Genomic DNA, 23,838 nt, shown 5'->3' on the forward strand with positions numbered 1-23,838 from the left:
AGAACTATTTTAACTACGGGGTCTTCTTTGTCTTCTCCACCGTCGATCTGAAACAGATAGGGTGGTAACAGATTAATACAGAGCAATTAAAGTTAATTATTTATAAGTATTCGCACCTTAATTAACTGTAGACTGTAACGTTCCAAAACTTGCAGGTGTGAAAAGCAAACCAAATACAGGAGAAATGCCATACAGTAAGTTCGTTATTTAGGTGGAATTCACACAGATTTCCAGTTGTACTAACTCATCGGTTGAAAATTGACTGCATAATGTTGTAAAAACGAAAACTGCACATCAACAATATAATCCATGAAAGACCACACCCATGTAGAAATCGGTTGTTTCAGAACGACCAAATTCAACTTTAATTCTAGCTCATTTGTTGGGTATCCTACAGAAATAGATAAAAAACATATTAATTACACTTTTAAATAAATTTTACAATAATCATAGATCCACGATAACGCCGATTTATGATGTCGACAATAGATAACTGTTACAAGAGACAACATAGATGAACGATAATAGCATAGATTGTTAAAAGAAATGTCATAACAGATTAATAAAGAAAAATTAATATTAATTGTCATGCACTCTCACCTTAAATAACTGCAAAAAGTAGCATTCTAGAAACTACCAATGTGATAAGAAAATCAAATTCAAGATGGATACCACTGCAGACAACTTGTTGTTTCAGTGACTTCAAAACTATTTTCCAGTTGCCAAAATTAATGATTCACTGCACAATGTTGCAAGGCGAGACTGGAATTCCCTCATTTGTTGGATAGTCTATAGAAACTAGCAAGAAAAAGTAATTAATTACCACTTATAAAGCAAGTAAATCAGTCACATTAACATTGATGCAATTTTTGAAACTATGTTTAAAAATTGTCTATTGAAGGAAGTTACAAATATCCGAGAAATTGAAGTTTCTGGGACCTCATTTACTATTTTTAATTGATTTCTATTCCCAAAGGGAAAAAACCATTTTCGTGTATTATTTGGAACCATAGGTACATCTACTTTCTGGAGCGAATAAGGGCTGATACAACCAACATTTAGTGGCATTAGGAGTTTTTCTAATTTCCCTGTAAAATGAAATCTGTGAAAGAGTATTTAGATTTAATTAATTTAGCCTATATAATAAATAATGCACATTATACATGGTTCAAGTTTCAAGTAATGCCAAACCCTTTTCTCCAACAATATCAAATAAAGAATGCAACCTGTATGCTCACCTTAATTAAGTATAAAATTCTCCAAGATGAAAAGTTAACAGCAGATACCTTGCTTTTTTAGTAACACCAAAATGAACACTCTTCTACTCTTGATTTCTTGGCCAATCTGTAAAAATAGAGAAGAAAAACGAATAAACAACACTATGTAACAATAAAAATGTGAAATACATTGCAATACGCATGGCATCGAAAAGCAAGTAAGATTGCAAGACTTTAAAAATGGCGACGTGACATTGCTTTTAATACAAAATGGACAAGATGCATAAATTTCATACATTCATAAATAATTACCTCAATTTATGCTGCAGACATATAAATAACTGTGAACATAAATGGAAAAACAAATCACCAAATCAACACCAATTAATTTACGCTCAAATTAAACATCAACATTGCTGTAATTTAAATTTTAAAATAAAAATTATGTTCTTAATATAAGCAGTCTTCTTCATTTCTACACAATTTTTAATCGATGTTCTTTTAATTTTGTTTGTTCTCTATGAACTCTTATGATAGAATGAACAAATGTAGTGGCGCTATAAACGCCAATTGGGGATAAAAATGATATTTCGCAACACAATTTTAAGCGGATAGTTAATTATTATAAAAAAAATAATATATTTTTACCACCGTATGCATAATGTTCTAGGAAGTCTTCTTTCGCGAAAATTAGCAACAAATTAATAACATGCAATTAATATTAATTGTACTATACATTGTCACCTTGATTACCTGCAGAGTGTAACGCTCCAAAGTTCATTCAAGCAAAAAGTAAACCAAATTCAGAAAGCTATCAATGCACACTTCGCTTATGGTCATCACTAAGGTCAAAATTAACTTCTAATTCTCTTTTACTTGTTGGTCAATCTGTAGAAATGAACAAAAAAACTTTTTAACTACCACTTTTAAAGCGAGTAAAACAATAACATTTTAAAATAGCGATGTACTGGTGGTTAGAGACAGCCGAAAACAAAAGTGATGGATGTGCATGTTATCAATTTAGTACCATTCATTAATAAGCATCTCTTTTATTGAAAATTTAAAGGTTTAAGACTCCTTTTTATCTTAACATTTTGTTCTCATGCTGAAGTTAAGATACACACAAAGTAACAAAATTTCTATTACTATTTATAACAATTAAAATAAATGCTCTATTGCTTGTACTATGTTGATTTTTACACAGCAGGTTAGGGCTGGTAAGGACGAAGTTCTGTATTAATTATGTCAATATAATCTCACCTTAATTACCTGCAAAAAGTTGCATTCTAGAGTCTACAAGTGTGATGAGCAAACCAAATCCAGGAGGGATGCCACTGCAGATAATTCGTTGTTTCAGTGACTCACTTTCCAATTACCTCCCATTCTCAGGGCCAAACTAATTGCACAATGTTGCAAGGTAAAGACCTCAAAAGCATCGGTTGTTTCAGCAGCATCAAAATTAACTGCAATTCCCTCACTTGTCCCATAATCTATAGAAATAGACAAGAAAAAGTAATAATTACCACTTTTAAAAAAGCAAGTAAATCAGTAATATTTTAAAGTAGAAATATGATGATACAGTTTGAGACAGGTGATAGGCAAAATAATAGATACACAATGTACCATTCATTAATAAGCAAAATTACCAGCTGTCACATTCAAAATTTACATGTATTTACTGCTCTATTTACCATATCATCTGATTCTCATATTAAATTAAAATATACTTATATGTAGTTTGTATGTATTATGCTATTTTCACAACAATGGAAAGGTCAGTTCCACATAAATTCTGCTGTTCTGCTTCTACTATTTTTGAAATGTTGTTTAAAACTTGTCTATTGAAGCAAATTACAAATGTCTAAGAAATAGAAGTTTCTGGGACCTCATTAACTATATTTTTAATTGATACTGTTACTTACCAGTTCATTGTCATAAAATCTTTCTTTAGCAACACACTGTCTCCGTTCCCAATCAAAAAAGGCCACTTTCATGTTTTCTTTAGGACCGTAGCTACAGCTGTTTTCTGGGGCGAATGACGATTGCTACAACCAAAGTAATGTCGAATCCTTTTCTATGTTACAAGATCCTCCACTTCAAGACAAGACGCATAAAATTTGCAGATGCTTAGTAATTATATCCATACTAGTAACGAAGAAACCATACAGCAGAGACTGAAAAATAAAGTATAAATTCAACATTAATTATTTTATGTTTAAACTTCAATATTGTTATAATTTGAAATTTAAAATTAATAAAATTCTAAAACAACAAGAATTAATTAACTACCACTTTTAAACAATAATAATTATAAACAGTACTAAAAACAAAGGGTTCAAAATTGACTTCCTGTTCACTTACTTATACATCAATTTGTAAAAAAAAAACAAAAAGAACTAATTAATCAATATCACTTTTAATTAATATTAATTAAGATTTTAAAATGGCACTGTACTGGTAAACTTTCTGGGTCTCACAGACAGGTAATTGGTAAAATACTAGATGCACGAAATACCATTCATTTATAAGTAAAATAAGCTGAAAATTTAATTGTTTGATCCTTAACCCTTTTCTTTGCACTTCGTTGCTCAGGTTTGCCTAAATTACATAGATAAAAATATTAAAAACAAAAGCATAGATTCTACACTTTATTTTAAAAGCATAGAAAAGCCAAGAGCAGAAGCATAGGTTACAAATTTTATACAAAGCATAGATAATCAAAAACTAAGGTCAAAAGAATGAACCATAGATACAAGATAACGTTAATGTATGCGATGGATAAGTAGGGTGAGTTCCGTTAAACTAATATGCAGAATAATGGAAAGTAACAAATACATGGACCAAGTGTCTTACAGATTCAAAATAAAACATTTGATAAAACGTTAAATGTATTCGATATCAGATATAATTAATTCCCTGGTACAATCATTTGGCGTCAATTAAATAAGAGAATGTTTAATAGTTTTTGATTAAATGAAGATTGATTTACTGCCAGCATCGCCAACAATTTATTCTCAAAGTTCTATTTAATTAACCAGAATGGCTCCCGGTAGTAGAAGCAATAGTGTATATGGGCTGGTATAATACAAAAGCGAGTTATCTCTAGACATAAACCTAAATTGAAATAGAAACATTGAAAATTATTTTTTATCTTAACTTTCAAACTTTACAACAAAAGATAAATAACTATGTATTCTAGTAAAGGGTAGGTAAGCACTCCAGGGCATCGAATGTATATTTATAATTATAAAAACATTAGTTAAATGTTTGTTATATCTTTGTTTTGATTATTTCAATGGATAAATTTATTTAAACATCTTACTTCTTTGGTGAACATGGTGAACTTATGTACGGTAGTGAATAATATCTATGATAAGCAGTGGGTTATTTAAAATATTATCTATGGTAAAATATCAGCAGAATAAATAAAGTACAGCATTATCCTAATAATTTGATAAGGAAACATCTTTAAAATGCTAGAAATACTTTTAAACAACAAATCTATAACAACTGCAGAAGATGGTAAAACATTATCTACTATCAAATCAAGAATATTTCAAGAAATCGTAAGTACAAACTCGGCCGTATTACTCACAATGTATTAATAATTTTTTATTCTTCTAGGGTATCAGTTTTAAGGACATTTATGTATTAGTTAATGGTAAACTATGTTCTGAAGACTTAGTTTTACACAATTGTAAAGTACACTTTATGTCAAGATTATGTGGTGGCAAAGGGGGTTTTGGTTCTATGCTTAGGGCAATAGGAGCCCAAATCGAGAAAACTACCAACAGAGAGGCTTGCAGAGATCTCAGTGGTAGGCGATTGCGTGATATAAATGAAGAACAGAGACTGAAGACATGGATAGCACAACAAGCAGACAGAGAGAAAGAAGCTGTAGAACGTAAGAAGAAGAAATTGGAAAAACTATGTCAAGAACCAAAATTTGAATTCAAAGATGAAAACTATGACAAGGAAAGGTCAGAATTACCAGAAAAGGTCGAAGTTGCTGTCTTAAAAGGCCTACAAATTGCAACAAGTTCTGGAATTAGTAAAAAGCGAAAAGGGGAAGGCAGAGGTCCAAAATCCAAGAAACCTAAACTATGGTATGTTTGTAAATTAACAAAATTATACGTTAATGTGACATCTACTTGACATCAATTGATGAAATATAGTTTTTTTATTAATTAAATGGACTTAATAAGTGATGCCTTAAGATGGATAATATCAATGTAAATAAATATTTATCTCATTTCATACTAAAACAACAGTTTTTTTGTAGGGTTGATGGTGATTTAGATGATGAACTGAGCTTGTCGAGTGAAAATTCAGATTCAGACTCAGAATTGCAAGAAATAGTTATAGCAAGCAGTTCAAAAAACCGACTTGAAACTGCCTTAGAATCTACTAATAATTCAGCATGCAGACAGACTGGACCTGAAAATGAAGATGATGAAAATGGAAGTAAAAGTGAGGAAAAAAAATAATTTAATGGGAAGGAAATATATACTAAAATATAAATAGGAATGTATTTTCTATAAGAATATACATAAAAATGAAATTGCAATGGTAACCAGCATTGTCTATTTCTTGGTTCAAATAAAACTGATTGTTTTATTATTAGTTTGCTTAAACAAATGATTACTTTTATTAAAAAATAGGTATGTGGGCTGCAGTTTACCTTATAGTGAGCAGGGGTGAATATACTTGAGGGATTTTTGGGCTGCTGCCCTGGGTCCTATGGAAACAATAGGCTTGCAGCCTCCATTGAGAATATAGACGATATTATGAAGAAACAATTATCTAAATTTAAAAATATATCCGAAATTGCAACCCTGCGATTAATCAACCCATGTATGCATCTACCGATCGGAACGAGGAGTTCCCTGTCCCTTGTTTTCGGTCGGTGTGTTTCTTTGTGTGCGTCTATTACGGAGGACTTCCAGTCACTTATCACCTAACGTAATTTTGTTTTTTTTTTCGCACTTCTGTTCTCGTCGTCAAAAAGGCAAATTAACTTGTTATTGTTAGAACTGTGTTTAAATATTTTGCCCAATTTTTTTTTGCTATACTGTATACCTACAACATTATAGACAAAAGTTATTTGACAAAATGACAATTGGTTGAGTAATTAAGCAGGCCTCTATATATTACTCCAGGGCGCCACAATTTCACGATCCGTCCCTAATAATGAGGCAGAACTGCAATCTTTCTCCCACTTATCCCTCTTGGTCGGTAGTAAGAGAACACACAGTTGCGGCTATTTGGGCCATCGTTATCGTCTACGTGTATCAAAACTTTGATAACTTAATGTTAAATTAAGTAGAGATATTGTAATAATTTTTACTGGAGGTTTTTTGTAGTCCTTGCACATCGATGGATTTAGCTACTATTTTATTTATATATAAAAACCTCACCTGCGTCATGTGATTGTTCTTCCGAAGACAACCTGAAAAGTAAAGTACGTATCTAATTTAAAATATCTAAAATGAAACACGGATAGTAAAGATGTCTTTTCTTAAAAAAAGGAAAATAAACAATAATTCATTTTTGTTAAACTTTATATGAACTAGAAAGTTAATCTTAAAAATAACTTCCGCATAACTAATTGTCATTATCTTCATCATTTTCTTTTTCCTGCTGCATTTCAGACTGGAATTCTTCACACTTTTCATTTGCTTCTGGATTTTCTTCAATAGTGTTTTGTATCTCTATCTCTTCGGATTCTTTACTATTATTGTCTATAGGTTCTTCTTCGATAGGTTTAGGAAACTTTTTTTGTTCTTTTTCTTCCTCATCACTATCTGAATCTCTGTCCTCCCCAGGGTGGGAAGAAATAAATCCTTCATGCTCAGAAACGGCACATTTCCCTGGTTCTTCCCATTTCATCTGCTTCTATACCAAAAGAAATTATTTGTAGGATTAAAAGCGCAACACGTAACGTAATATAGGTAACTTACATAATAAGCTTTCATAACTTTCACTTTTTCCATATAATACTGATAGACAAAGTTAGCCATATGAGGCATATCTAAAACAACAAAGGGAGGGGAGGTTAAAGGTTGATTACTGTACCTCGTCGTAGGATGTGGTTCGTTCAGCACCAGATGCAATTGTGTTGGTCTTTGCGTAAGCTACAAAAATTCAAATTAATTAACAATAAAGACATCAGTATTTTTTTATTCTTGTCTTATAAAATAAGGAAGATAAGGGTATAATATATTATATTAAATTAATATAATTAACATAACTCTTAATTTTTCATAAATATATCTTATTACAATCAATACTTACTAAATAAAATGTAACTTTTTGCTAACCTGGCCTGTGTACACATGACCTGTCCAACTCTATAGGGGGTATATCATACCCAGTATAATTTTATATTGATAATACTCTTGCTAATAAATAAGTAAATGAGGTATTGAAAGAGCAGGAGAACAAAGGGTACTACGAAAGTCAGTAAGTAAAAGAAGAGATAAAATGGTAGGACTTGTTCTAAAATGTGAAGGACTAGTTAGACACACTAGAGGCAGAAACAGAAGTTAAGAGGAAGGTAGAAGTATTTCAAGATTAGATTGTTATTCCCAAATAGTTGGATGTTTTAGTTACCGGGAAACACGAATATTGGCTGAAGATAGGAAGGAGGCGGGGTGTGTGTCCAACCAGTTTTCGGACAGACGACCTTATGATGATGATAAAAAAAAGGCACAAAATCTTTTAAATTTACCTGATGAAAAGCTGGCATCAGTTCGAAGCAATTCCTAAACAGAGACACTCGTGCAAAGACGTAAAGGCCAAGTCTTGCTCGAGACATGGCTACAACCAATCGCCTAACATCACGTAAGTGTCCAACGGCTTTAGTTCGAACCAAAGAGAGTAAAATATAATCGTTTTGCTGACCTTGGTACTTGTCAACGGTAGTTACCTGAAAAAAAAGTTTTCAAGAGAAGTGAAAAATAAGAAAACCTCATATACCTTATGAGGTCGACCAATGAGGGGATTATCAGCACATCTACTATTTATTACGTCTCTAATTAAATGTTTTTGTCCATTGTAAGTGGTTAGAATTGATATTTTGTGAGCCGGATAACCAATGAGACGCATAAACATGAAAACAGCAACACAATATTCTGCCTCTGCCAAATTCTAGATAAATACAAAAGAAAATGTTAAAAGAGAAATTCAAAAGACATTATACAATAATTGTATATTACCTGATAAAAATATGGATTTGGTTCTGTCTCTCCAGTTCCGTTAAAGTCTTCCACATTAATAAGTTGAAAATCGAAAGCAAATCCAGGATTTGCCCTTTTATACTCTTCCCATAATTCCACGTGCGGTAAATTACCCAAATTTTTATACCGCCAATTATATAAATTGCAGATGCTGTAAAAAAGTTTATTAATATATAAAAAAAAGAACAAACTACTCAATAAAGGATTTACCTTGGTCTAGCTCTCCCTTGTCCATCAAGTTCAACAGTTGGGACTCCAAGCCTTACAAGTCTTGTAAAAAGACTCTGTTCCATGTTAGAATATTTTTGGAAGGCCATATTTTTTATGACTGGCGGCAACTGATGGTGGTCTCCTATCATTATCCAACGTTTCAGCTGATTGTAACCGTCTTCAGGATTTTGGAGTAGCAATGGAATGAATGTTTCGATCTCCAATATTTGGGCAGCTTCTTCCATAAGTATATTATCATATTTAAAACCTAAAAAAAGTTTTTAATAAAAATGACTTTATAAATGTTTAATAAAAAACATACCCATATCGACCAATTCCTTTCGCTTCAATGCCGCATGGGTACAGGTCATTGCAATGATTTTGGCCTCTTTGACTAGAAGATATTTAGATCTGTCTAAACCGGATCGAAGCAATTCAAACGCCCTGAACTCTTCCAATTCGTCGAACATGTGTTTTATGTATCTGAAGCAACTTTCAGCTATTTCTAAGTCTTCTTCATAAGACTTGCCTTTGAATAAGGGTTGGGGAGCGTTTTCAAAGAAATTTCGGAAGGGAAATTCGTCTGCAATAGTTTGTATGGATGCTGGTAGTTTCCCACTTTTGGGACGGATAATACTTTCGTAGTGTTCCCATCGGGAAAGAACCTGGTATAGAAAGAAGTAACCAGCCGTTTCGCACGTATATGCCACATCTCCGGGGACGTCGAGGGACTTCTGTAATCGTTCCACCTCGACCAACAAATCCAGACGTTTCGCCAAAACGTAATTCACTCTTCCATATCTGAAAAAAAAAAGTTTGTTTACTGTATGTTATAACTATTTTAGAAGATATTGACCTGCTAAAGTCTTTTTCAGTCTCCAAGGCTTCTTCACCATGACCTAAACGAAGAAGATGTCTCTCATCAATATCCAAAGCGACGATTTTATCGAACAGTTGATTCAAAGCTTGATTGGAATGTGTTACAATGAGGGTGCGTTGATTAGGAAAGTTGTGATAAATATTCGAAATAATTTGCACGGCAACGTCTGTTTTTCCGGTACCAGGCGGCCCCACGACTAATGTTAGACCTGGTTGCATTCCAGCCTTAATTGCTTCGACTTGTGTGGAAGTGAATGCTATAGAATTTCTGCAAAAAAAGAATAAATTCATTAAAAAAAAGGGAAAGTAACACGCAGAAATCTATTACATAAATAAAGAGAAAAAGAAATATGTAAAAAAATAAGAAAAGAAGTACTATACTTTTTTGGTTCATTAAATAAATAAGGTCCCCTGCTTGGTATTACGTGGGGCTCAACTACCAAAACTTTTTCTTCTTTTTCTTCATTTTCTCGACCCAGATCCTTAAAACTTAATCTGCAATTAAGGAAATAAGAATTAAACAACAAAAATAGTTGTCAATATTATATTTATGTACTTGAAAGGACGTTTCAACTTCTCGGGATTATCAGTGTTCACTTTGATTTCATAATCAGGGAAGCAAGACCTTAGATGATCCATATCAATAAAAGTATCATTAAAATCGGTGGTAGATATCTGGTTGGGCATTTTGGTATAATGAGCTGCACTGGGATCCCCATATCCCAGAATAATATCGTGAAGCCAATCAGGAACAACACATTCAGTGTTCATAAGTTCTCTAATTGTTTCCAACACAGCCTTAAAGTTATTTTCCTTGGGTTTCCTACGCATCAAAATATTAAAACCTACAAAAAAATAAAAAGTTAAGTTTAAGGAATTTTTTTTTCAATAAAAAAAACACCTTCGTAGACATCTTCGTGTCCTTCATTGGCCCTGTTCATATCGTCCCTGTATTGATTACAATCCAGCCAAACCCTATAGGTTCTTTTATCCCCAGGTAGTTGAGGTCTAGGTTCTGGACCGTCCTCTATCACCCTGCCGTTACTGTCTAGCATCCCTTCCACTTCGCAACCCCTTACATAGTGCAAACCAACTTGTGGAATGAAGGGTTGTTTGTAATCATAACGAGTTCCTAAGAAAGACAATATCAAACATTGTAACGTGTAAATATTATTTATTTATTGGTAATACCGATTGTGTTGGGAGGATTTACTGATATCAAAAAACACACGTCATGTTTCCGTAGGTTTTCCCATTCAGCTTTTACTTCCGGTCGAATTGATAAGTTAACTGTAATGTCTGCTCTAACTCTGCTAGGCTTTTTCTCGCCAATGTTTGGCTTTGAAACTTCCACGACAGCAAAATTGATAATGGGCTGCGCCATTCTGGCCCAACCACCCCAATAAACACCGCCATCTTCAGATTTCCTATTGGAGAAAAATATAAATATTTAAACATTAAAAATTGTATATTTTTAAGATATTGAGTCCAGAAAAACGTTTCTGTGAACAATCTGGAGAGAAGTTATCACTTCCGGTTTTTTCGTATGGGTACCGAAAAAACCTTAAAATTCAATTAAATTGAATTAACAAAAGGTCGAACTTTTCAGTGAAATTTTTCACACACTCCTACGTTAAAGATTAGAAATACGAATACAGTGATTAAAACTTTCACCGAATAATGGTATACCATACCATGGACAAAGTCTGCTGACAGCGTCTTCGATATCTTGTCTTATTTCGTCTGAAACAAACACAAAAATATCTTACATAAGCAATTTTTATTAAATTAGGTATTTAAACGTACATGTAGATTCAAGTCTGAATAAATTAAAATTCCGTAACAAATAATCATGCAGCGTCAAAAATTGTAAATTAAGTTTGGGTAAAGCAAGACATCCCTCTCCCGAAAAATATGCTGTTGGTACAACGTTTTCGTTCCAAATGACATCTTCAGTAGGATACAAGGGCATCTCGTTTAAGGCCTCAAGTTGAGACACCCTACGTTCATGCCTAGAAATCTGTAAATTGACAGTTACAGAAAAAAGGGGATTTTCACATAGAATAACCAACCAGTAATTCCCTAAGGAACGTTTCATCCAATCTGCACCAGTTTATCAATTTTTCTTCTTCAGGAGCCGGTACTAAGTTTAAATATGTAGCTATAGCCCGCAGCTTTTCTTGGCTGAAATTTGTTATATTTATATTATTAAATCATGCTTAAATAATATTTTGAGATTTTATACCTCAATGGACCAAAATGTTTTATAAGGGAATTTCTAGTATCGACACTTGCAACATTAGCCAAAGCAAACATTCGAAGCTCTGGAAATTTAGCGAACGCAGCTTTCTACAAAAAAATATTTTTTAGACGTAAGACTCAATTCGGGTTTCGCAGAACTAAACTCACTTGTAATGATGTTATTTTCCTGTAATGAATTTGCGTCATATCATGATCTGTTAAGGGATCTCCAGATTCATCATTGATTTCAAAACGTGCGTAAAACTTTAACATATCCAGTAACTGTTTGAAAAAAATTGAATATAGTTTTCCTTAGTTAACATCAGCTGACTAATAAATTAATAAATTTGCCTGTAGTTTATAAATAAACAACTCATTTTCATAGAAAATATTGTAGGTATTGTTGTAAAATTCAAAATTAAATACTTAAATCATTAAAAATTAAAAGTACGTACAGGCCAAAGATATTCTCATAAAATACAAACATTTGTTACTTGTTACATTAATTATGATATAAATGTGATATTTTACACCCTTTAAATAAAAACTTCTTTTGACGTTATAGACACCCTGCACTTCATATAACCGAATGTAATTTTTCGCCATGAATTATTTTTTTTTTACATTTCTATGCCAGCAACTAAAAAGTNTTTAAAAAAATCTTATTAGAATACAATTTTTAAATGATAGCTTATTAGTAAATTAAACTATAATAAAATGAAACCTTAAATTTCATTTGAAGATATTAGAAGTTCTAAGAAGCGAAATAAATGAAAAAAAGGTAAATAATACAAGTACTTCGTTCTTTTTATGAGTTCGTTTTGAAATACATTTATTAATATTACTGGTGCAGCTCTTAAGCTCTATAATTCCTACGAACGGGAAAACCCCAAAATGTGCAGTTTTAACGAGTTGGTGACCAATTCGTTCTAGGAGCTAATTTAGATTGATTTTTAAGGTTTTTGATACACTGAATTCGAATATGAATGTATTTTTTATTGAAAGTAAACGTAATAAAAAAAACTTGATTCCGTTAGTATCATTTTAAATATGTAGTAATAAGTAATTATTTTTACATACATATATCGATGTTATATCATTTAGTAACTGTTGAATTAATGAAATTAATTTGATTTTAAAAGAAAAGTACATTCTGTTATGTAATCTCCAACCGACGTTATGCTATTTTGGTCTTTATCAAGGTAGTTTTTGACCTAGGTGGGGGCAAATGAGATATATTCTATAGGTAACCATAAAGTCGTCAGTCCTAAGACTGGTTGGACACGCACCTCCACTTTTTCCTATCCTGAGTTAATCTTCGCATTTTCCTAAAACTAGAACATCCCACATCCTTAACTATTTGCGAACAGTAATCTAACCTAGGTCTACCTCTACCCCTCCTAACTCCTGTTTCTGCCTCTAATATGTCTCTGACTAGACCTTCATGCCTGAGAAGGTGTCCTACCAACATATCCCGCCTATTTTTTACTAATTTCAATAGAGTCTTCTGTTCTTCTATTTTTTCTAATATCACTTCATTTCTAAACTTCTCTATCCACGGTATCCTCATCATTCGTCTGTAACATAACATTTCGAACGCTTCTAACCTTTTCTCTTCCGCAGCGCCCACCGTCCATGTTTCGCACCCGTACAGCGCCGTACTTCAAACATACACCTTTAACAACCTTTTTCGAATTACTAAATTAACCGTTCGCGAGCATAAAAGTGACTTATTGAAGGTGATTCAATCCTGCGCTATCCCCTGCTTTATATCCCTACTACTCGTTCCGTCCTGACTTATCTGACTTCCTAGATACCTAGGAATCATCAAATCATTCGTATCCTATCCTTAAATTCTTTTTTTTCCCTTGCATACCAGTATTTTTGTTTTAATAGCCAAAGGTCCCGGGTTCGATTCCCGAGGGTACGACAACAGCAACAAATCTTCCTTCATTAACCTGAGGTAGTTATTTATAGTGTGTAAAAAATTGAAAATGAATTTTCACATTACTATTTAAATTAATTTCGAAAAATAAAATCATGTACTGATTATTATTTGAACTAATTAAACATCTATTCAGAATGAAATCATCATTTTATAATTGTATTTGCGTAAAAGCGCGTTGGATAGTTGAGACTGTAGTTCTAGGTTAATTTCAATATAATAAATGTAGAATTACCCAATTCGTCTCTGTAAAAATGAATACGAACAAGTACGCTTTTCAGAACCATTTTGCATTTAGTATGTTTTTCACGTAACAAATCGATATAAATAAGTATATAAATTATGCTAAATGTTGTTAGCGTTTAACATTCATAATATTCGATAAATAATCATTCTTCAAATACGAAGATACAAAATATACTATGGGTAGCCGATACACGATGAAATCGGCATTTACTTGGTGAAAATTCATAGTAAAACTGGTACTTTTCACAATTTTTATTCAGACCACGACAATTGTTTCGCTAACACAGTAGCTGTTTTAAGTGGAATGTTACATTTAATATTGTACAAAATTGTATATGCCTTCTAAAAGTGGTGGTTACGTTAGAATAAATTTAACAATGGTGATGTACTTAACTCTATTTGATCATTTAACAATATAACTACGTATTGATTTTTAATTTTATTTATTTCCAAATACATACTCTAAAGTATTACGTTTTGTTCCTTTATTTAATGTGTGTAAAATTTTATAGTTTGTATTAAATTTATGATTTTTTGAAATTACTACAGATAATTGGTGTACTANAATAGAGGTAAATACATCGCAATTGTTAAATTTATTCTAATGTAACCCCCGGTTTTACTTAAGGTTAATGTTATACAAGCTAATAATACTGTTTAACACTCCACTTGAAGAAACTACCGTGTTAGCAATTATCGTGGTTAGAATAAAAATTGTTTTATTTTATTGGTTTTATAGAAAAAATATAACCGATATACTACTTTTAGTTGGTTCACAAATTACAATAATAGTATATAATAAATAGAGAATGCTAGGTAATTATCATTTGCATTTTTTTATAATTTAAATGTGAATCATATTAATTATAATCTGCTGCACATCATTACAGAATGAAAATGAGATCATGTCATTCGTATTTTCCAGTTAATTCACTTTTTAAAGAGCATGTAAACATTTATCACACAATTATCTTTAATTTATCTTGTAAACATCCAATTAATACTAACAAACAACCGAAAGGCATTTATTTTAGCGATTCAGGCTTAATTACATGAAAAAAAAGACAGTTACCTTGAGACATGCAATGCTTTCATCTATATGTACACACAACTTACGCGGCTAATCAAAAAAGTTTATTGAAGCGAAAAAGTTTAGTTAATATATTTATAGCAAACGAAAATCTACCTAATTATTACTTAAATATACAAAAGAGAAATGGTTCTTCCCCCTTATCAGTCACTATGAGCTCGAAATTGTTAGCATCATAGCTTCGAGTGATCGAAATTCACTTTTGTGAACAATTTGTTTAACCACTTTCTTTGTGTTAAAAATTGTTTGTAAATAGCTATGCAACACACCGTACACTTCAGCATAAGAAATTGCTGATAGTAACTACGTAATACTACTTTGCCCTGTGCTGACAGCACTCATAATTTCTTTTAAGCGCCAGCCAGAGCCGGACTGAACATTTTACCCCGGGGTACGATGTAACCAAATGGTCTGGTTTAGAAGGGAAAGTGCACAAATTTTAACAGCACTCGTTTTTAAATAAATTTAAGAAGTTAGGAGGAAATTTGCGTGTGTCTTTGCTTCGGGCTTTGCTCTTGTTTTAAAAAAAAGTTATTTTTAATTTCTTTTTTTTTTTCACATTTTTTGAGTCATTTGGACCGATTGCAAATGCACCCCGGGCCGGTCCGGCCCTGACGCCAGCTTAGAGAAAAGGTGATTTTTATTTATTTTTTTTTATAAGAGCATACCTTAGTTTAATTCTTGTTCTCTTATTAAAAAGTCATCATCTGCAACAGTTTTGGAGAAAAAAATATTCTATCGATGATTTCCGACTACACTTAATGAAAAGTAGTTATTTTTAAAAAAACTAAGTAAAGTCTTATGGGTACATATTCCTTTTTAGGCATTAATCTTTCGTATGCATATAATTTGACTAATTGTAAGATGGGCAAAAACTACCTCCACTCTTAAAGAAATTTTATTGTGATTTATATTTAAAGGCGTTTTATTATTCCTGAAAAAATACTTATCTTACCTATATTCTTTGTACCTTAGTAAAAAGTTGCATCTGCACCAGTTTTGGAAAATGTTATTTTCTACAAATCAGTGGAAAATAATGATGGTAATAGAATATTGATATTTGTAGGCCTTATGCACTAAAAACGTTCCAAAAAAGTTCCGAGCAACTGCATTTATGGGTAGGAGTGATTTTCTTCACCTTTGTCTTATTTTAAGAAAATTGAGTGTACATTTGTAATTAGCACATTCCATTTTTTTTTTTGAAATCGTACTAAAGGTTTATAAATAACAAGAAAAACGATTTCTTTTACATCTTTGGCGCTCTCCCGCGGTCAAACATCAATTTAGTTTATATGTTTTTGAGTTCGATTCTAGCGACTTATTTTGATCCTAGGAAGTTGTAGTTGCTCTATGTCTATGAGGCACCTGTATTTGGTTGTTAAAATAAACGGCTGTTTATTATTTAAATTGTTGAATTTCTACATCGTCACGTTGCAAAGAACCATGTTTAATTATTGGTCTACATATTTGTTATGCAAAGTATTATTAGTCTACGTACAGCGCCGTTCTTTTTTTTTAATCATTTATTAACTCTTGTCTGAAACTTCGTAAGTGGCTTCATTGTAACGTAATCTACACGTATCTATTTAATCTTTGAAAGCTGGGAAATGGCAGTTTTCAATCTCGAAAAATCCGAAAACACGTCAATTTTATTATGTATTAAAAAATTATAATCAGCCGATTGCTTTTTACTTGAATCACAAGATTATTCAACAAGAAATTTAATAAAAAAAAATGACTTACAAAAATTTTGGGCCGGCAAGACCTCAGTCCTGAATATGTCAAATTAACGAGGGTGTGAAAATTTATGAATAACTACTTGATATTCACACAATTTGTAAATAAATTACATATTACTACAATAAAATAGTCATAGTGACCTACAATATTCTTGGGCAGTTATTTGCAGACCTAATATCTTGTTCTGATTTTAACAATTACATGTTAGTGATTGTTTTAAAATGTGAAAAGTTATTATGAAATTGTTATTATATTTTCACAATATTTTTCATTAATTAATTTTCGTATTTAATTGTTGATTAGGTATATATCTTTTTAATTAATTCATGATTAAACTGACGTGTTTTCCGGTTTCGAGATTGAGAACTGCCCATTTCCCACAGTTTTTGTAGATAAGATAGTTGTAGGTTACGTTAAAATGAAGCCACTCACGAAGTTTATTTAAATGAGTGCAAATAAATAATTTGAAAAGAAAAGTAATAAACAATATAGGAACATCAAAATAGCTCAATTTTTAAAAAGAGGCATTTGAAGCAAAAAAACAAAAATAATTCAAAAAAATCAGTAAAGATTCAAAACTGAAAAGGTGTACCAAATTATTAAACGTGGAAATGGGGTATTTCTCACCCAGAAATTTCTATTTATTGTACCTACTTAATATTAGCCTAATAAAACTGAGTAAAAACCATACAGGTAATTATTAATCCATTTAGTTAATCATACTCTGGATACCGTACTCAAAACGGTATTTCAGTGAAATTGAAAGAAAATCTGCTGTTTGTAGAACTCAAGTACGACTTCGAAACCTAAATATAACAACCTATTACATCACTGGAATTATTCGTGCTCCAAAAGGGGAAACATATGTGGGCCCTGGTTTTCATTAACTCTAGTAAAAACGTATTTCTTAGTCCGCTGACGTCAAATAAAACCATTTAAGAATTAAAAGAAACAAACACCACTCTGCAATTTAATTTCAACAACTAATCTGCCAGGATAAAAACAGGAAAAGCTGAAAGCGTTCGAAGAATACTCTGTTTTGTGTGTATTATCTTAACCCAAATTAACTTCATAATAAATAGAGGATAAACAAAAACAACACAACTTCTTGACAACTAATAAAGAATTTATTATAATTCTTGGCGAATTATGTTGGACAGTTATACCATTTTTAGTAGTTTAAAGTTAATTTGTAGAAAAAAAAAATAAAAACCGTCTTCAAGACCATATGTACAAACTCAAACTAAAAAGTAGAAAATAATATTTTAATATCTTGAAAGCAAAATGCATTACAGAACAATCGACAAAATCATTGATACTTAGGTATATACATTTACAATTTATAATCAGTAACTTTTGGAGTCGTGCTAGTCAATAAAGACAGTTTAATTCTGCCTTTGCAACAAAATTTTCGTTCAATTTCTTTTATCTAATCTCTACTTTTACATTCATATAATAATTTGTTTAATGAAGTAGGTATCTATTAAAGTTATTTTTGCTTTGGCTGGCACCGACTCCAAAAATAACTGATTATAAATTTGAAATGTAAATAAGTATCAATTAAAATATTGTTTTATACTTTTTAGTTTAAGTTTGTATATGTAGGTATGGTCTTGAGGTCGGTTTGTGCGAGCTACCAAAGCTAGTTTATACCCGGATATGCTGTGCAACGAACTATCCCTACTTGAGCTAGATAAAATAATAAATAACCATAAGTGTCTAGTTATCCAAAAAACTACATTATTGATTAATATTAAATAAATAATTTCAATAAAGTCTAATCTTATAATATGAAAGCAATTACAGCAAGTACCTCTACACGGGGAAATCTACCTGACCANTTCTCTATATCCATACAAAATATCTATCAAACAAATAAAATTAAAATTTTCTTTTGAAAAATGAAACCATTCCATCAGTATTTTCTTATGACGTTGTCACGTTCAATTATCGTCAGTAAACCGACTTTACAGACAACCGATTTTTTGTTTTAGTTGATGTTTTTAAAAAGCATTGAATCGATTTCGATAAAATTTACATGGGACCACCCCTAAAGAATGACCTACTACACAAAATATGAATTATCAAAATTAATTCATAATTGGTGGAGTAATCGCGTAACAGACATACAATAACACAAAGGAAGATGCGTCCCTATAAAATTTGAGGGTTGCCCTCGATAATTATATTCTTGAAATAACCCTCGTATCTATACGGTATGCACATTGTATATCTGAGTATTGTCGATAATATATATTTACTTTGGTAAAAGTCATTATAAGTAGTAATGCAAGAAATAATTGTTATGCTAGTTATAAACGAAATTCGGATGCATAAACTACTTGTATTTTAGAAATAAATTTTATTTTTTGGCGATTCTAATTATTTAGGATAAAATTGGGGCTGCGAACAAACGATGATATATGAAATTTTAGGATACAACAATTCTTTACATTCTTCGACCAATTGTACCCTTTTCCAAATTATTAAAGGAAACTTGGATGGGATACCGATCCTTTTGATATTAACAAAAGAAAAGTTGTAATAGACTACATAAACTGTCACTTGCGAAATATGGAACTAATAAAAACTAAAGTAAACGAAATGACAAAGAAAAAAAAACGACTTAAGCAAACTTAACGAAACTAGAAAATATCCTACTGACTTAAATCCTACAGATCATGTATTCGTAAAAACCAATTCCAGAAGCAGAACTAAACCAAAATACGAACAAATGAAAATAAAAAATCAAATACCCTTTAAAATAACAACGACAAATTCCGAAATTTTCCATAAAGAACAAAAAAAAATTTGTTTCAGATAAACAAAGATGTTGCTCATTATCTTCTGCATCATCGAAAGCGATAAACATTATCTCTATCAATAATCCAATATTTTCCATTAAGGTTGGTCTTGTTATTTTAGTAAACAGCAAACATACTTTTGTTTGTAGTTTAAATTTAAAAAATACAGACACTGAGATTAGTAAACTGGATAATCATTTAAAATCAATAAGATATGCATTAAGTATTCAAAATATTTCTCAACTTCAATATGAATCAAATTTAGAAATTTATGTAAATAGGAGTTTAGCAATATAGAAAGAATGCAATTCAAAGTTCCAAACATTAATGCCAGTCAAGAATAAGACAGGTTTGTTTAATATTATAGACAAATCTGCGAAATGGTTGTTTGGTGTTACGAACTCAGAAGATATTAAAAAAAAAAGATTTTTTTATTATTTCCGATAGTATTAAAAAAATAAAATAAATGCTCACTGAAGAAAACTATTACTCCATGGATGATATCTGTCAAACGGCAGAAGACGCCTTTTTCTGCAAACCAACTAGCCTGGAAGTAGTTGAAGATTCATGTATTTCTCCTGTTATGAAAAATCTACTAGAAAAATGCGATTATTCCTTCAAACAAAGTGACACTCTAGTAGAACATACTTCTGGTGGTTCCGAGTAAATCCTGCATTTAATTAATCAAACCGTGTTAATAAAAGATGTTAGTGCCAAATGCGACTTAAAAATCGACACAAAAACTATCTACCTGGATGCAACTCCTTTATAAGGAAACGGACTAATCCTATCTGAGATACCAATCCCTAATGGAGTTACTAAACAAATTCATAATTTAAAATTGGAAACTCCAGAATTTGGTAAACAGAAAGAACTATGAAAACGAGTACAGATTCTAAATGTTCATTCTTTGTCACGAATACATACGAGGGTGGATTGATAAGTTTCCGGCCTGACCAAGAAAAACAAGGTTTTTAAAAATTTTTTTTTTTTATTTCTCAACATAATCTCCTCCAAGGCTGATACATTTCTCATAGCGGTGTTCCAGTCTATTAATGCCATCTCTATAGACTGATTCGTCAAGCTCCTCAAAATAACCATTTACAGCTTCGATTACTTCTTCATTGTCCGCAAATCTCTTACCGCCAAGCCATTTTTTGAGATTAGGGAACAGAAAATAGTCACTCGGGGCTAGGTCTGGAGAGTAAGGAGGGTGCGGCATCAATTCAAACTTTAGATCGTTGATTTTAGCCGTCGCAACGATTGACGTGTGCGCTGGTGCGTTATCGTGATGAAACAAGATTTTTTTCTTCGCCAGATGAGGTCGTTTAATTTTCACCTCGTGGCTCAAACGTTGCAATAAGTCTGCGTAGTATTGACCAGTGATAGTATTACCCTTTGCAAGGTAATCAATGTATATAATACCTCTTGCATCCCAAAAAACAGTAGCCATAACCTTGTTCGCCGAAAAAATTGTTTTTGCCTTCTTTGGAGTTGGTTCCCCTGGTCCAATCCACTGTTTAGACTGTTCTTTGGTTTCAGGAGTGTAGTGGTTGACCCACGTTTCGTCAACGGTTACGAATCGACGCAAAAATTCGCTTGGATTACGCTTATACAATGACAAATTTGCGGTAGAAATGTTTTTTCGAATCAATTTTTGGTCGACTGTTAGCAAACGCGGCACCCATCTTGCACAGAGCTTTTCCATATGCAAATGTTGGTGCAAAATATGTTGCACACGTTCATATGACATCTTACAGGTCTCAGCTATCTCACGCACTTTCAATCTGCGGTCTCCCAGCACTATTTGATGAATTTTTTCGATCATATCTGGAGTTGTGACCTCAACGGGGCGTCCTGAGCGAGGCCCATCAGAGGTGCTCACACGACCCTTTTTAAACTCGGAAACCCACTGCTTAACGGTTGAATATGACGGGGAGGATGTCCCCAGTGTTGAGTCCATCTCTTTTTTAATTTCCTTCGGCGTTAACCCCTTCAAATAAAAGTATTTGATGACAGCCCATTTTTACGAAAACCACAGAGGCGTCTTGTTCAGCGTGCTGTCAAACCTACACTAGCAAGGAGATCGGGCTGAAACTATAGCTACATGCTATCCAAGGATGGTACTATAGAATGTCACCTCAAGGTAGGCCTAGTGGCGTCATCTCTTGGTTAGGCCGGAAACTTATCAATCCACCCTCGTACAATTCACCATTACTTATACTATGCTCTAATTGTTATAAGTTATAACTATAATTGTAGTAATCTTAATCGTTATATTTAAAAATAAATGTAAGTTTAAAAATGTTAAATCCACTACAACAGAAGAAATAATGCTCGAGGACAAGCAGGCGAAAGATACAACTGTATTTTCCGATTTGATGAGGGAGGAATTATATTCTTGAAATAACCCTCGTATCTATATATTATATTATATCTGAGTATTGTCGATAATATATTTTTACTTTGATAAATGTCATTATAAATAGTAATGTAAGAAATAATTGTAATGCTAATTGTAATAGAAATTCGGATGCATTAACTTCTTGTATTTTAGAAATAAATTTTATTTTTCGGTGATTCTAATTATTTATGATTAAATTCACTTCCAACTTGTATACATCAAGATTTAAAAAAATCTCATTTGTCTACAAACGACTAATATGGGGCCTAAAGGGGCTATATTTTCCATTACCAGCTCAGCAACAAGAGATGATGAATACCATACGCAAATACTTGAATATACAGTAAAACGTCGATTTTCCGAACTAATTGAGGGACTTGGGTGTACGGAAAACCGATATTTTCAGATAATCGAACTGATTCAGCTATACATATTTACGTATAGGTAAATGAAAACTATGACGGCCCTCCAAGTTTTTCATTAAATTGAACTACTTTTTCACACAGAATTGGGTCAGAAATAGGTTCTTCCTAGACGGGCGTTGTAGTTCGGATAAGCAGTCCTTCGGTTGATCGACGTTCGGATAATCGACGCTCCACTGTAGTTTTATAAAATACATAAAACGCACTATGCATCACTATAAAATTTGAGAATTTCCCTCGATTTAACCTCCTGACTTGGTCCCAGTGGGACCACCTGGGAACTATACCCTTTTAAACAAAAAAAGAATTTTTCAAATCGATCCAAGCGTTTTCCAGTATAATCGACGAACATACCATAAAAAAAAAGATTCCGACGAATTGAGAACCTCCTTTTTTTGATCTCGATTAATAATTCAGTAAAATAATAATATTGTGCCGTTTTAATGTTCATTATCAAGAGTATTATCATCATTTTGAGTGCGATACACAATCGATTAACATTTAAAAAAAAAATTAGTACTACTATGGTAAACATTTTTTTCACTTGTACTTTCCTATCGTGTTGTTTTTTATAATAAATATATCTTAAAATGATAATCATAATCAACATACTTGTATTGTATCATACGTATTTAAATCCAAACATAAACTGGAAAATTTATTTGGTTATTAGAATAATAAGCACAAATTATTTTAAATACTTTAAGAAACTTTTAGTAGTGAGTAATATTTAACATTAATGTGAAAATTCATTTAATTTTTATCTACTACAAATTACCTCAAAAAATTGTTGCTACTGTTACACCCTCGCCGGAAATCGAACTTGAGAGCTTTGGCTAAACTTAGTGGTAAGAGCATTGCTGTGTAAAGCCAAAGGTCTCGGGTTCGATTCCCGGCGAGGGTCTGACAGCAGCAACAATTTTTCCTCATTAATTTGAGGTAACTTGTAGTGGATAAAAATTAAGTGAATTTTCACATTAATGTTAAAAATTATTTATTTATATGTGTACAATCATACCAGGGGTATTACAGAATGTAATAATTCCCCACTTTTAAATTTGTTCTCAACAACCCCTAGTAAATTTGTATATAAACATCTACAATACATTGTAACGTTAGTAGTAAGTAGGTACTCGACGTCTGAGGAAGCCAAGAGTGGCGAAACAATTGTTACTTTTTAAATAAAAATGTGTGAAAATTTTGAAGTCTTAGTTTTATTTATTTTAATATGGATTTTCATTAAGTAAAGGTCGAATTAATTCAAATTAAAAAAAAAGGTTAAAACTTTTGGGTGTTTCATTCCCGCCAGCTCCGGTTTACGCCGGAAGGTAAGGCCGAAGACCCTCTTCAACCTCCTTTCGGGAATCGTGGAAATGGGTGTGTGGTGGTTCAGGTGAGAAAG

At 32.1% G+C, this 23,838-nt stretch overlaps 2 protein-coding genes and 1 long non-coding RNA gene across 7 annotated transcripts; 1 reads left to right on the forward strand and 2 right to left on the reverse strand.

The window, feature by feature from the left end:
- Window positions 1-22: 22 nt before the first annotated feature.
- LOC112905541 lies at window positions 23-3,923 on the reverse strand. Of its 5 annotated transcripts, none has more exons than XR_003231858.1 (8): window positions 3,579-3,923; window positions 3,140-3,391; window positions 2,487-2,707; window positions 1,971-2,105; window positions 1,239-1,344; window positions 601-1,088; window positions 117-391; window positions 23-47 (listed from the first exon to the last, which is right to left on the reverse strand). It is a non-coding gene; the product is annotated as an uncharacterized LOC112905541 (long non-coding RNA). The 5 variants fall into 5 exon arrangements; XR_003231859.1 differs by having other exon boundaries at window positions 2,478-2,707; window positions 3,673-3,922; XR_003231857.1 differs by having other exon boundaries at window positions 2,478-2,707; window positions 3,579-3,922.
- A 678-nt stretch (window positions 3,924-4,601) lies between these two features.
- Window positions 4,602-5,834, forward strand: LOC108743155 (replication stress response regulator SDE2). Its single transcript, XM_018478619.2, has 3 exons — window positions 4,602-4,783; window positions 4,842-5,323; window positions 5,500-5,834. The coding sequence occupies exons 1-3, from the start codon at window positions 4,691-4,693 to the stop codon at window positions 5,702-5,704; spliced, it is 780 nt and encodes a 259-aa protein (XP_018334121.1). The 5' UTR covers window positions 4,602-4,690; the 3' UTR covers window positions 5,705-5,834.
- An 883-nt stretch (window positions 5,835-6,717) lies between these two features.
- LOC108743154 (RNA helicase aquarius) lies at window positions 6,718-12,071 on the reverse strand. The gene is made up of 17 exons (XM_018478618.2): window positions 11,954-12,071; window positions 11,790-11,893; window positions 11,617-11,728; window positions 11,351-11,564; window positions 11,239-11,287; window positions 10,736-10,971; window positions 10,446-10,676; window positions 10,101-10,389; window positions 9,926-10,039; window positions 9,522-9,812; window positions 8,988-9,466; window positions 8,666-8,933; window positions 8,435-8,606; window positions 8,196-8,366; window positions 7,948-8,145; window positions 7,178-7,351; window positions 6,718-7,112 (listed from the first exon to the last, which is right to left on the reverse strand). The coding sequence occupies exons 1-17, from the start codon at window positions 12,056-12,058 to the stop codon at window positions 6,822-6,824; spliced, it is 3,498 nt and encodes a 1,165-aa protein (XP_018334120.1). The 5' UTR covers window positions 12,059-12,071; the 3' UTR covers window positions 6,718-6,821.
- Between the last annotated feature and the right edge of the window lie 11,767 nt (window positions 12,072-23,838).

Source organism: Agrilus planipennis, unplaced genomic scaffold, assembly GCF_000699045.2.
Source record: "Agrilus planipennis isolate EAB-ADULT unplaced genomic scaffold, Apla_2.0 scaffold443, whole genome shotgun sequence".
NCBI classification, from domain to species: domain Eukaryota; kingdom Metazoa; phylum Arthropoda; class Insecta; order Coleoptera; family Buprestidae; genus Agrilus; species Agrilus planipennis.